At 43.1% G+C, this 14,039-nt stretch overlaps 1 protein-coding gene across 6 annotated transcripts in view; it reads right to left on the bottom strand.

Annotated features, from left to right (window-relative positions):
• Positions 1-14,039, bottom strand: part of Znf512 (zinc finger protein 512) — a 40,259-nt gene that overhangs the window by 9,420 nt on the left and 16,800 nt on the right. For 4 of the 6 annotated variants that reach the window (XR_011372495.1, XM_070025271.1, XM_070025274.1 and 1 more), the window contains 8 exons: positions 12,289-12,476; positions 9,835-9,930; positions 9,483-9,566; positions 8,243-8,367; positions 7,794-7,880; positions 6,871-6,969; positions 6,172-6,339; positions 371-565 (listed from right to left, as the gene is read on the bottom strand). Coding sequence is in view for 5 of the 6 variants with exons in the window: in XM_070025271.1 (XP_069881372.1) it covers positions 371-565; positions 6,172-6,339; positions 6,871-6,969; positions 7,794-7,880; positions 8,243-8,367; positions 9,483-9,566; positions 9,835-9,930; positions 12,289-12,476 (1,042 nt within the window). In the remaining variant the exon portion in view is untranslated. The remainder of the gene's footprint in view (positions 1-370; positions 566-6,171; positions 6,340-6,870; positions 6,970-7,793; positions 7,881-8,242; positions 8,368-9,482; positions 9,567-9,834; positions 9,931-12,288; positions 12,477-14,039) is intronic. The other 2 variants (XM_070025273.1, XM_070025275.1) reach the window with 1 other exon arrangement.

Raw genomic sequence — 14,039 nt, 5'->3', positions numbered from 1 at the left:
CAAGTGATAGAACACTTACCTGGAGCTGAAGAGCTCAGGGACAGTTCCCAGGCCGAGTTCAAGCCCCACCACCACCAAAAAACAAACAAAAAAAAGATTCAACAACTGATAGAAGTTTCTACCTTGGGCTGGGAAGGTGGCTCAGTGGTAGAGCACTTGCCTTGCATGCATGAAGCCCTGGGTTCAATTCCTCAGCACCACATAAGCAAAAAGAAAAAAGCCGGAAGTGGTGCTGTGGCTCAAGTGGTAGAGCGCTAGCCTTGAGCTGAAGAGCTGAGGGACAGCGCCCAGGCCCAGAGTTCAGGCCCACAACCGGACACCCCCCCCCCCACCCGCAAAAAAAAAAAAAAAAATGAAGTTTCTACCTTACCTTCCGATCATCAGGTACTAGGTCCTGAAGCACCTTTCTCTTAGGCCATTCCTTGCTAAGTTCTTCAGAGGCCAGCTCCTGCAGGTGATATACAGCTATCTTGGCAGACCGCCTCTGAACTCGGCCTCCACTCTTTGACTCCAGGCTTACCTCCTTTAAGCACTCTGGCTGTGCTGTCTCTGGAAAGAAGGTAATCTGCGAGAATGAAACACAGCAAAACATGGGCCTGATAAGTGACTTCCATCACAACTAATCATTAAAGTACATCCTTCTTGTGACAGCTAAATATTACAGGAACTATTTATTAGCTATTAGGAACTAACATCGAGCTTCAAGACTAATCTTACTTTACTGGTAAAAATTTTCTCAGAGGAATAAAAATTCTTTTCTGGGTCTGGGAAGGTAGCTCAGTGGTAGAGTGCTTGCCTTGCATGCATGAGGCCCTGGGTTCAATTCCTCAGCACCACATAAGCAGAAGAGGCTGGAAGTAGTACTATGGTTCAAGTGGTAGAGTGCTTGCTTTGAGCTGAAGAGCTCAAGGACAGAGCCCAGACCCAGAGTTCAGGCCCCACGACTGACAATAAAATAAATAAATAAATAAATATTTTCTGCTGTGCTATGTGTAAGTGGCCAAAAATTCCGACACATTACATAAAAAGAATTGAACCTAGCTAGGCACAGTGGTTCATGCCTGTAACCTTAGCTACTCAGGAAGCTGAGATCTAGAGAATCAAAGTTCAAAGCCAGCCCATGCAGAAAAGTCTGAGAGATTCCATCTCCAATTAACCAGCAAAATGCCAGACTAGAGATGTGGCTTAAGTGATAGGAAGAACAAGAGCAAGAAAGCTGAGGAAAAGCACAAGGCTCTGAGTTTAAACTTTGGTACCCGCACAGACAGACAAACAAGAAGGCATCCTCAAACCATTCATCACACTATATATAAAAATTAAAACAGAGCTGGGAATGTGGCTTAGTAGCATGCATGAAGTCCTGGATTTGATTCCTCAGTATTATATAGAATAGAAAAGGCTAGAAATGGTGCTGTGCCTCAAGTGGTAGAGTGTTAGCCTTGAGCAAAAGAAGCATAGGGATAGTGCCCAAACCCTGAGTTCAAGCCCCACGACTGGCCAAAAAAAAACACCCCAAAACAAACAAAAAAAACAACCAACCAAGCAAACAAAAAAATAGACCATAATCCTAAATGTAAAGGATAAAACTATGAAACACCAAGAAGGCCAACATTGAATTTTTTTTTTTTTTGGTGATCCCAAAGTACCAACCTGGCTAGGCTACTGCTATCAGTCAGTCAACATGAATCTACGTGTTGATGCCAAAGCATTTTTTTGTGGTTGATTTTTGAAACAGTCTCAAACTGCTTTGAATTTGTGATTTTTCTGCTTACTCTCTGAAATGCTAGAATTATTGGCCTGTCTACTATGCCTGGACCACTCAAGTATTTTGTAGCTGTAATTAAAGTACCCAGTTGCTTGACATTAAGTAAAATGGATGTGGCAGGGAAGATTCATGGCATGTGAGACACAAACTCTTGTCACTGAATGAAGTGGAGGGAACTATGAGCTGGGACAGGCATATGGTCTTTTTTGGTCGGTCGTGGGGCCTGAACTCTGGGCCTGGGCGCTGTCCCTCAGGTCTTCAGCTCAAGGCTAGCGCTCTACCATTGGAGCCACAGAACCACTTCTGGCTTTTTCTGCTTATGTGGTGCTGAGGAATCGAACCCAGGGCCTCATGCATGCAAGGCAAGCACTCTACCACTCAGACCTTCCCAGCCCCAGGCATGTGGTCTTGAGACACTGAAAACAATTCCCAGCCTACCAGTGAAAGGAACTCCTGTAGCCTCATGGACTTGAATCCTTTAATAATCTGAATGAGTCTAGAAAGTGTCTTAAGAAAGGCATAGCCTCTCCAACACTAAAGGCCAGCCTGGTGATACTACACAGAAGCCAGCTGAGACATACTGACCTCAAAAACTGTGACGGGGCTGGGAAGGTGGCTCAGTGGTAGAGCGCTTGCCTTGCATGCATGAGGCCCTGGGTTCGATTCCTCAGCACCACATAAGCAAAAAAGAAAAAACCGGAAGTGGGGCTGTGGCTCAAGTGGTAGAGTGCTAGTCTTGAGCTGAAGAGCTGAGGGACAGTGCCCAGGCCCAGAGTTCAGGCCCTACAACAGGACCAAAAAAAACAAAAAAACAAAAAAACAAAAAAAACCCAAAACTGTGAGATAAGAAACGTGTTCGTTTGAAGTTATTAGGTTTGTGGTGATTTGCAGCAGCATAGAAAAATCATACATTGGAAGCCAGGTACCAGCGGCTCATGCTGCTAGCTACTTGGGGAGTGGAGATTGGGAAGATCATGGTTGGAGGTCAGCCCAAGAAGCAAAGCTTACTAAACTCCATCTTAATGGAGATGGACATGGTGGCATGGGCCTGTCATCCTAGCAATGATATTAAGCCAAAAACAAGTGAATCAATGGTTTAGACATATGCCAAGGCAGAAAGCAAACTCTATCTTAAAAATAACCAATGAGGGGTTGGGAAGGTGGCTCAGTGGTAGAGTGCTTGCCTTGCATTCATGAGGACTTGGGTTCAATTCCTTAGTATCACATAAGCAGAAAAAGCCGGAAGTGGTGCTGTGGCTCAAGTGGTAGAGTGCTAGCCTTGAGCTGAAGAGCTGAGGGACAGCGCCCAGGCCCAGAGTTCAGGTACCACAACCGACAAAAAACAAAAAACAACCCAGTGCAAAACAGGCCTAGAGGAAACTGGAGTGGGAGAACACCTTTCTAAAAGGTACAATACCATCTGGGCGCAGGTGGCTCATGCCTGTAATCCTAGCTACTCAGGAGGCTGAGATCTGAGGATCACGGTTCAAAACCAGCCCGAGCAGGAAAGTCAGTGAGACTCTTATCTCCAGTAAACCACTTAGAAAACCAGAAGTGGCTCAAGTGGTAGAGTGCTGGCCTTAAGCTGAAGAGCTGAGGGACAGCGTTCAGGCCCAGAGTTCAAGCCCCAAGACCGACCAAAAAAAAAAAAAAAAAAAAAGGCACAAAACCAGCTGGCCACTGGTAACATGCTTGTATTCCAACTACTCAGGAGGCTGAAATCTGAAGATTGCAGTTCAAAGCCAGCCAGGATGGTAAAGTCCATGAACTCTTATCTCCAATAAACTACTCAGAAAAAAGCCTGAAGTGGTTCTGTGGCCCAACTGGTAGAGTGCTATCCTTGAGCAAAAAGAAGCTCAGCTACAGCATGCAGGCCCTGAGTTTAAGACCCAGGACTGGCACACACATACATACACACACGAAGAACCTTAAGTTCAAACCCCAATTACTGCCACACTAATGTAAATTGCACTTAGCCAAAATTTTCTTTGAAAAACACAGTGAAAAATTGATATGCCTGTTGAAGAACTTAAATCTGAATACATGAAACCCTCAAAATATATACACAACTTACTAAAACAGCAAAAATCTTCCAAAGCCTACCAAAAATGATTAAAGCATCTGAACAGTTATTTCCCTGAAGACATTTGAAATTGCGAACTAGCACTCAAAAACATGATTAATAACCCAATAGAGAAATTTCCATTATGTACTAGAGAATGTAAACTCTCACTAAGACATTACTAACGTGTATATTAGAATCTATGAAAAGTTAAATTAAAAAATACCAAGTGTTGAGAAAGGAAAAGCATTGGAATTCTCATACTTTGTTGGTGAGAATGCAAAATGGCAGTTACTTTGCAAAACTAACATTGTCTTCTGTAGTCCAACATATATTTATCCTATGTCCTAGCAATTTGGTTCTTATGTGTCACCCCTAAACAAGTGAAAACTGAATGGAGAACATAGTAGAACACTTCTATAACCCTAGCACTCATGAGGCTGAGGCAGGAGGATCATGCATTTGAACCCAGCCTGATCTACATAGTAAGAGCTTGTCTTAAAATAACAACAACAACAACAACAACAACAACAACAAAACACCTCCAAAACCAAAAAAATATCCAGGCACTGGTGGCTCACATCTGTAATCCTAGCTACTCAACTCAGGAGGTTGAGATCTGAGATCATGATTTGAAGCCAGCCCAGGGAATAAAGTCCATGAGACTCTTATGAAGTACCAAAAAAACCAGAAATGAAACTTTAGCTCAAGTGGTAGAGCTCTAGCCCTCAGAGACAGCACCCAGACCCCGAGTTCAAGTCCTAAGATGAGCACAATAAACAAACAAACAAATCAATAGAGCAAGCCTATGTCAGGGATGTTTGAAAATGTAATCAGGACAAAAAACAAAGTCAAGAAAAAAGAACAAAAAAACAAACCAGGATAGAGCCAGGCATGGTGGCTAAGCCTTAAGAGGTAGAAATTAAAAATTGGAAGCCGGGCGCTGGTGGCTCACGCCTGTAATCCTAGCTACTCAGGAGGCTGAGATCTGAGGATCGCGGTTCAAAGCCAGCCCGGGCAGGAAAGACCTTGAGACTCCTATCTCCAATAAACCACCAGGAAAGCGGAAGTGGCGCTGTAGCTCAAGTGGTAAAGCGCTTGCCTTGAGCTGAAGAGCTGAGGGACAGTGCCCAGGCCCAGAGTTCAAGCCCCACGACCGACAAAAAAAAAAAAAAAAAAAAAAAGAAATTAAAAATTGGAGGACTGCATTTCAAGGTCCACCTCCCATAAAAGTTCAAAAGAATCCATCTCAATGAATGGTTAGGCAGCTAGCCAGTACGTACCTATCATCCCTAATGACAAGGGGAAGAAAAAGTAGAAGGACCTCAGCCCAGGAGAAGTTGAAGGGCTCAGGCATAAAATAAGGCCCTACCTCAAAAATAACATAAAATAGGGCTTCAACATAAAATAGGATTAGGGGAATGGTAGACTGCCTGCCTAACAACTATACGGCCCTGAGTTCAATCCCTAGTAACACCAAAATGGGCACAAGGCACTCACAATCTGTAATCCTAGCTACTCAAGAGGCTAAGATCTGACAATTGTGGTTTGAAGCAAGCCTGGACAGAAAATTCTGAGACTCTACTCCTAATTAACCAGCAAAAAAGCCAGATGAGAGATGTGGCTCAAGTGGTAGAGAACCAGCCATGAACAAACAAAAACAAAAACAAAACCGAGGAAAAGCATGAAACCTGAGTTCAAGCACTGATAATAGCGCAAACAATAGAGAATTAAGAAGCTAGCTGGACAGATGTGCCTAAAATCCTTAAAAGAGGAATGCTTGAGTTTCAGTGACATCATAATAGGCATGATATGGTAGTTCAGCTACTCAGGAGGCAGAAAACAGGAGAATCCCAGTTCAAAGCAAGCCCAGGCAAAAAGTTCATGAGACTAATAAGATGTACACACCTGTCATCCCAGCTATGCAGGAAGTTAAATAGAAGGATCATAATCCAAGTTGACCTAGGCATGAGACCTTATTTTAAAAATAAAACAAAAAGGGCTGTAGGCTTGGCTCAGGAGGTAGAATACCTGCCTAACAAGCATAAAGTGTTGAGTATCTAAAAAAAAAAAAAAGTGAATGTATGTCATATATATATATAAATGAGTTTGCATCTATAATATATGTGTGTGTACACATATATATACAAGGTCAACAAGGATGACAATAACAAATCCATACATATAGATGGCAAAAGTAAAAAGAAAGAATGAAGAAGAGAACAAACCATTCAACAAGTAAAATGTGACACAAATAATGCAGCCATGATACATAGGATATGGGTGATAAGCACTCAGCATAACATAATACCCACACAGGGTCTAGAGAGAAATCAGTACTCACAGGCCCGTGCTCTGACCTCAGGTGATATGCAAGTCCAGCCTTTGATCTATATGGTTTTCCACAATGGTGACACTTCAAAGCCAACTTCTCCAGCTCTGCAGCCCCTTTGCCACATTTTCTAACATGGTACAGATATCCCATAATGCTGGTAAAGGTATTGGAGCAACTCTAAATACAGGAAAGAGGTCTACATTAGAATCTTACATCTTTTGATATACTCCTAAATTTCTAAGGATCCATAAGCACTCACCACTATAAACTGCAAAAAAGACTATGATATTCAGAACCCTTACCCATTTCCCATTGGAATAACTCTTCCTTATCCCTCTCTGTCTTATCTATGAGCCATAGAGTCAATTGGTTCACATTTGAGGAACTAAAGCCAGGGTCATCTACTTATTGTAATAAAGCATCCTCCTTGGTCTGTGATCCAACCCCACCCCAGTATCAAATTGCTAGCAACATCAAAGTTCATCACTAAAGTTATGAGGATCCTTTTCAAACACTGAGATGGCAAACAAAGAGAAACATGGGGAGTAAACTTGGAGATGAGAAAGATCTGGAAAAGCTGAAGCCACACTATGCCATAAGATGGCATGGAACTAGGATGTCAATATGGAAAGAAAAGGAGAAATAGAAAAGAACAAGAAAAAGACACTGAGACTCCAAGGAAAGGATATGCTGTCTTCAGGCTCTTACCTCACGTGTGCATCTAAGCTTTCCCAGTCTTTTTAAAACAGTTCGGAGTCTCTCTCTCTCATTTGGTTCATCTGCTTCATCTCCAGTCTTCAAAATGGGCTGGAAACCAAAATAAAGATACACAATCTACAGATGTGAAAATGGAACCAGTAGGAAGGGAGGGGTGAGACTGGGAGAAATGGGGAGAATGATGAAATGTGTGACACTGATTAAGATGAAATGTACTCATAAACTGACATGTTGAACTGAAACCCCTTAAAACTACTTCAAAAGGTATTTTTTTTGAGCTGGTCCTAGGGCTTAAAATCAGGGCCTGGATGCTATCCCTGAGCTTTTTTGCTCAAGGCTACTTCGCAAGCCATAGCTCCACTTGCAGCTTTTTGGGTGACTAACTGGACATAAGAGTCTCATGGGCTTCCTTTGAACTGCAATCTTCAGATCCCAGCCTCCTGAGTGGCTAGGATTATAAGCATGAGGGGCCTGGCTACTTACAGACAATTAAAAAAATGGGACAGTACATATTAAAAACAAATTGTAGATTTGTTATTGTAGATAACCAAGAACTGGACTGGTAGCTAAGCTGATGTCATGAAATTCAAGTTCGGGCTTTCTCCTGACTTTATTCTCCATCGCCTGAACTGGCAAAGGAAGTGAAAACAAAGGAAAAAAAAAAATCTGAGTCTCGGGCTAAGCGATAATTGCTTTTGCCAGCCATCAAGAAGAGTTCTGAGTCTACTTTAGGACTAAACACAAAAATATCTATAGTCTACCTCAAAGGTTTCTATGTAACTGCTATTATGAAAAGTGTTCTTACTAATTCTCCTATGATAACTGAGAGCTCCAGCCATCTACAATACAATATCTACACTCACCTATGTAAAAGATACTTGACCACTATGTATGCTCAAAACCAAGAAACTTACTAAACTATTATGATTTGCCATGACGTGATACTTCATCCCTGCCAGCGAACGAAGTTGTTTCCCACAATGATGACAAGTAAACATTTCCTAAAAGAAAAAATAGTGCTCAGTGCCAGGATAGTCAACAAACAGAATGCCTTAATTGTCATGTACTTGGATAGGCAAATGTACTGAGATAGGCAAATAGCATGCATTACTTCTCTCTTACAGATAAGGAGACTGAGGCTTACCCCACCCACCCCACCCCCAAAAAAGCTAAATGCCATAACTGTATACATAACTGTAAGTAAACATCTGAACCCAAGTCTGTCACATGCAAAACCTATTTTTCTGTACCACACACTACCCCAAATCCTCTATAATCTGCAGATCCCATATAATACCACTGGTCTAAAGTTTGGGTTAAAAAATCCCAATAGTGAGTTATGTAATGTAACAAAATATTGAACCTGTTTGCAGTTTTCCATGTGTTTCTTTAAACCCTCTATGGTCTTCCTCCCCACTGCCTGGCAGGTAGGACAGGAAACACTGCCTTTATCCACGATTTCTAAGTACCACTGTTCCTCCAAACTGCCTACAACAGAGAGAAAGGAACACTTTGTAATCTGCGGTATTTTTTAGAAACAAAGAATATACTCCCATAATTTAGGAAAAGTATCATAAAATAGTTTTTCCCTTTCCTTTTTTTTTTTTTGGTGCCAGACCTTGGGCTTGAGCCCAAGTGCTGTCTATGTCTATGTCTATGTCTAACAAGCTCAAGGCTTGTTAGTGCTCTACCACTTGAGTCACAGCTCCACTTTTGGCTTTTTGGTTAATTTGGAGATAAGAATCTCACAGAATTTCCTGCCTGGGTTAGCTCTGAACCATGATCATCAGATCTCAGCCTCCTCGGTAGGTAGGATTATAAGTGTGAAACGCATCCAGCTTCTTTTTTGTGTGTAGGAACTGGGGCTTGAACTCAGGGCCTGGGCACTATCCCTGGGCTTTTTTTGCTCAAGTTGGCACTTTATCACTTGATCTACAGCTCTACTTCTAGCTTTTTTTTTTTTGTGATTAATTCGAGGTAGTAGTCTCATAGGTTTTCCTGACCAGGCTGGCTTCAAACCTACGATCTCAACCTCCTGAGTATTAAGGTGTGAGTCACCAGAACCTGGCTAAGTTTTTCTCTTTATTGGTAAAACCATAATGAATAGGTTCTTACTGTATATAACAACTACTAGTAGTTTTTACATAGAATGCAGAGGTTTCTAAAATTCCCAATCTTTTCCCCATGGTAAGAACCATCTGAGAAGCACTCTAAGGCCCAGTAGCATAGGGAGCTGGGCATCATTATTCTTAGCAAGATCTATGAATGGGATTCTGGATATGTAGGGCCTGTTTCCTGAGGGGTTTTTCCTATGTGCCTGAGACCATGCTAAATGTTTTCATGTCACTTAAGTCATACAATATTTCTGGCTTTGTTATCACTATTTATACACAGGAAATTGAAACTTGTAGAAGCCAAATGAATTGAGGCAGATTAGAAAGCTTGCAGTGCTAAAACTTGAAGTCTATTGACTTCCCAACCCAACTCATTTATATAACTTCCTTGCTCACAAAAGCTTCAGAACATCATTCCTCACAGGCAACAGCAATACCAACCCTAAGTGTGACAATCATGTCCCACAAAGCTTCAAAAAGAAAACATACCTGCTGCATAAACTGGTGGTTCCTTTCGAATGCGACGAGTTTGAGATTTGGGATTAGGCTGAGTTTTTGGCCGCTGCTTCCTCCCTGAGACAAGACAGAAACCTGAAGCTTAATCTATCACCTTTACAACACCTCGTTCCCTCCTCATCAACATCTGGGCCCCAGTCCTAAGTCATGGCCAAATGAAAGGGTGCAAGAAGAAAGGATGGAGCCATTATTCCCCTAAATTCAAAAGGCTCAAAAGCCAGGCAAGGGTCCATACCAAAGTCTCTCTCTCTCTCTCTCTCTCTCTCTTTTAACCTCAAATTAAAAAGCCCAGAGAGGAAAAAGAAATAGTAAAGTGCTCCCTTACCATAAAGTTTATGCTTCTTCTGAGGAAATTCTCGATAGTCTTCATCTTCTTCTTGCCTGGGTTTCCTTTTTCCTTTGGTTGATATGCCACCTGATCCTGACATAACATACAAAATACAAACTCAGTATACATTACAAGTGAACATCTGGTCCTGCATTCAAAACACTACCCACAAGATCATCAAATGAAAAGATTTCTCTCTAGTGAACTCAGCCTTGCACAATTGTTTATGACAACTCAAGGAACATTGGTGTGACTTCTCATTCACTACTGGAACTTTCCTCCTCCTTCTGGACTGTGCTCCCTTGAAAGCCATCAGGTCTTCCCTGTGACTAACAGTTCTTCAGAAAATGTGTTCTGCTTGATGCTAGTTTTCATTTATTTATGTACTTATTTATTATATATGTTTGTGTGTGTGTGTGTGTATTTGTAGTATCGAGGATTGAACCCAGGACCTCTCGCTTGCTAGATAAGCATTCTACCACTTAAGTTTTATTCCTATCCCTGCTTAATCTTGATGTGACTGCCACTTACCCTTAAGATATGACCCTGTAGAATATACTACTCCACGGGCTGGGAAGTTGGCTCAATGGTAGAGTGCTTACCTTACATGCATGAGGCCCTGCGTTTGATTCCTTAGCACCACGTAAGCAGAAAAAAGCCAGAAGTGGCTCTGTGGCTCAAGTGGTAGAGCGCTAGCCTTGAGCTTTAGAGCTGAGGGACAGTGTCCAGGCCCCATGACCGACCTCCCCGCCTCCCCCCAAAAAAGAATACACTACTCCATAACTCCTATATCCTCAAAACTAGAAGAATAGAGGGAAGTAGTTCTAATTCTATGAAGATAGGCACTTGTTTTTGGTCGGGCCTGGGCACTGACCCTCAGCTTTTTTGCTGAAGGCAATCTTTTTGTTTTTTGTTTTCCAGAGCTGAGGACCTAACCCAGGGCCTTGCGCTCACCAGGTGAGCGAGCACTCTTCCGCTGAGCTAAACCCTCAGCCCCGTTTGTTTGTTTGTTTTTTTACTTCTGGGCCTAGGAGCTGTCCCTTGAGCTCTTCAGCTCAAGGCCAGTGTTCTATCACTTGAGCCACAGGGCCATTTCTGGTTTTATGGTGGTTAATTGGAAATAGCCTGCATGGGCTGGCTTTGAACTGTGATCCTCAGATCTCAGCCTCCTGAGTAGCTAGGATTACAGGCATGAGCCATCGGCACCAGGCTTGAAGGCCAGCATGTTACTACTTAGCCACAGATTCACTTTTGGCTTTTTGGTGTCTAACTGGAGATAAGAGTCTCATGTACTTTGCTGCCTGGGCTTGATTTGAACCATGATCCTTAGATATCAGCCTCCTGAGTAGCCAGAAGTACAGGTGTAAGACAAGGGCATCCAGAGAAGATGGATCAACAGAATTCCACTCTATTAAATGGACAGTTCATGAAAATAATGTAGTAGCCTATCACCTAAAAAAAAATTTTTTTTTTGTTTCTTGGTTGGTTGTGGGGCTTGAATTCAGGGCCTGAATGCTATCCCTGAGCTCTTTTGCTCAAGACTAGTGGTTCTACCATTTTGAGTCACAGCACTAATTCTGGTTTTCTGGTAATTAGAGATAGGAGGAGTCCCACCAAGCGCTGGTGGCTCAGGCCTGTAATCCTAGTTACTAAGGAGGCTGAAATCTGGGAATCATAGTTCAAAGCCAGTCCAGGCAGGAAAATCTGTGAGACTCTTATCTCTAATAAACCACTAGAAAACTGGAAGTGGCAGAGCATTAGCCTTGAGCTGGAGAGCTGAGGGACAGTGTCCAGGCTCAGAGTGCAAGCCCCATGACCAACCAAAAAAAAAAAAAGTCTCATGGACTTTCTTGCCAGGGCCGACTTGAACGGTGACTTCAGATCTCAGCATCCTAAGTAGCTCAGATTACAAGCATGAGTCACCAGTGCCTGGCTTCACCCTAAAATTTAATCAAAGCTGGGTGTGGTGCACACCTGAAATACCTGTACTCAGGAGACTGAGGCAGGAGGATCATAAGTTCAAGATTAGCCTGGCCTACAAGTAAGTTTCAGGCTTGCCTACACTTCAGAGTGAGACTCTATTTCAAACAAATGAACAACATTGTCTTCAAACACAAATGACAAACATAAGTAGCATTTAACCCTGTTAAGAGTCACTTATAGGGGCTGGGAAGGTGGCTCAGTGGTAGAGCACTTGCCTTGTATGCATGAGGCCCTGGGTTTGATTCCTCAGCACCACATAGCAAAAAGAAAAGAAACAGAAGTGGCGCTGTGGCTCAAGTGGTAGAGCGCTAGCCTTGAGCTGAAGAGCTGAGGGACAGCGCCCAGGCCCAGAGTTCAGGCCCCACGACCGGACCCCCCCACCCCCGCAAAAAAAAAAGTCACTTATAGCAGTTACCTCAAAATAAAAACTTCAGAGTGTTCTGTCTTGGAAAAACACAGATCAAATACCTTCAATATGAGAAGTGGCAGCTGGCTTGATTCTTCTCATCTTCATCCAGTAGGTAGATTTTTGGAAGGATTCTGGAAAATCATTCACTGGTTCACAGGAGGAGGCAGACGATGAGCCACTTAAGGAGTCATCATGAGGGATCGTATACTGGAAACTATTGTCCTTTATTGCACACTGGGTCCTGCTACTGACACAACACAAAGATATATACCACAAAGGAGGTCTATATATATTCTTTTTACATTTTTTGGGGGGGGGTCCAGTCATGGGGCCTGAACTCTGGGCCTGGGCGCTGTCCCTCAGCTCTAGCTCAAGGCTAGCACTCTACCACTTGAGCCACAGCACCACTTCCGGCTCTTTTCTTTTTGCTTATGTGGTACTGAGGAATTGAACCCAGGGCCTCAGGCATTCAAAACAAGCGATCTACCACTGAGCCACCTTCCCAGCCCTTCTTTTTACATTTTTAGTTTTTAACCATTTTTTGTTGTTGTTGTTGTTGGTCCTGGGGCTTGAACTCTGGGCCTGGGCGTTATCCCTCAGCTCTTCAGCTCAAGGCAAGCACTCTACTGCTTGATACAGCACCACTTTCAGTTTTCTGGCAGTTTACTGGAAATAAGAGTCTCATGGACTTTTCTTGCCTGGGGCTGGCTTTGAACCATGATCCTCAGGTCTCAGCCTCCTGAGTAGCTAGGATTATAGGCGTGAGCCACCCATGCCTGGCTGTTTTTAACTTTTATATATATTCTTTCTTTGGTCAGTCATGGGGCTTGAACTTTGGGTCTGGGCGCTGTCCCTCAGCCCTTCAGTTCAAGGCTAGCGCTCTACCACTTGAGCCACTGTGCCACTTCTGGTTTTCTGGTGGTTTATTTGGAGAGAAGTCTCACGGACTTTCCTGCCCTTGCAGGCTTTGAACTGCGATCCTCAGGTCTCAGCCTTCTAAGTAGCTAGGATTACAGGCATGAGCCATTGGTGCCCGGCCTTTCTTATATCTTAAGAATATAATCAAGTTGTTTCCTGTGGGAAAAAAAAGCCTAGCCGGGCGCTGGTGGCTCACGCCTGTAATCCTAGCTACTCAGGAGGCTGAGATCTGAGGATCACGGTTCAAAGCCAGCCCGGGCAGGAGAGACCATGAGACTCCTATCTCCAATAAATCACCAGAAAACCGGAAGTGGCGCTGTAGCTCAAGTGGTAGAGCGCTCACCTTGAGCTGAAGAGCTGAGGGACAGCGCCCAGGCCCAGAGTTCAAGCCCCACGACCGACAAAAAAAAAAAAAAAAAGCCTGTTTGTTTGTTTGTTTGTTTTTAAGTATATTATGCCAAGTGCCAGTGGCTCACACCTGTAATCCTAACTACTCTGGAGGCTGAGACCTGAGGATCTGGAAGCCAGCTATGGCAGCAAAGTCCATGAGAGTCCTGTCTCCAATTAAGCATCAATAAACCAGAAGTGGAGCTATGGCACAAGTGGAAGAGCACTAGAGTACTAGCCTTGAGGGAGGAAAAGAAAAGCTTAAGGACAGCTCCCAGGCCCTAAATTCAAGCCCCAAGACTGGCACATACATACAACACACACATACAACACACACACACACACACACACACACACACACACACACACACTGTCCTAAAAATTACAATAATCAATTTAACACATTATGTTCATTTATTATACTTCTCTGTAGTGTGAAAGAGTATACAGTCCATATAAATGATCCTTGTGTAGCAAAAGCATTCTTTCCTAACTTTATCTCAGA

The sequence above is a fragment of the Dipodomys merriami genome, unplaced genomic scaffold (genome assembly GCF_024711535.1).
Source record: "Dipodomys merriami isolate MVZ:Mamm:240054 unplaced genomic scaffold, mDipMer1.0.p SCAF_17, whole genome shotgun sequence".
NCBI lineage: Eukaryota > Metazoa > Chordata > Mammalia > Rodentia > Heteromyidae > Dipodomys > Dipodomys merriami.
This window is presented reverse-complemented; position numbering and strand designations above follow the sequence as displayed.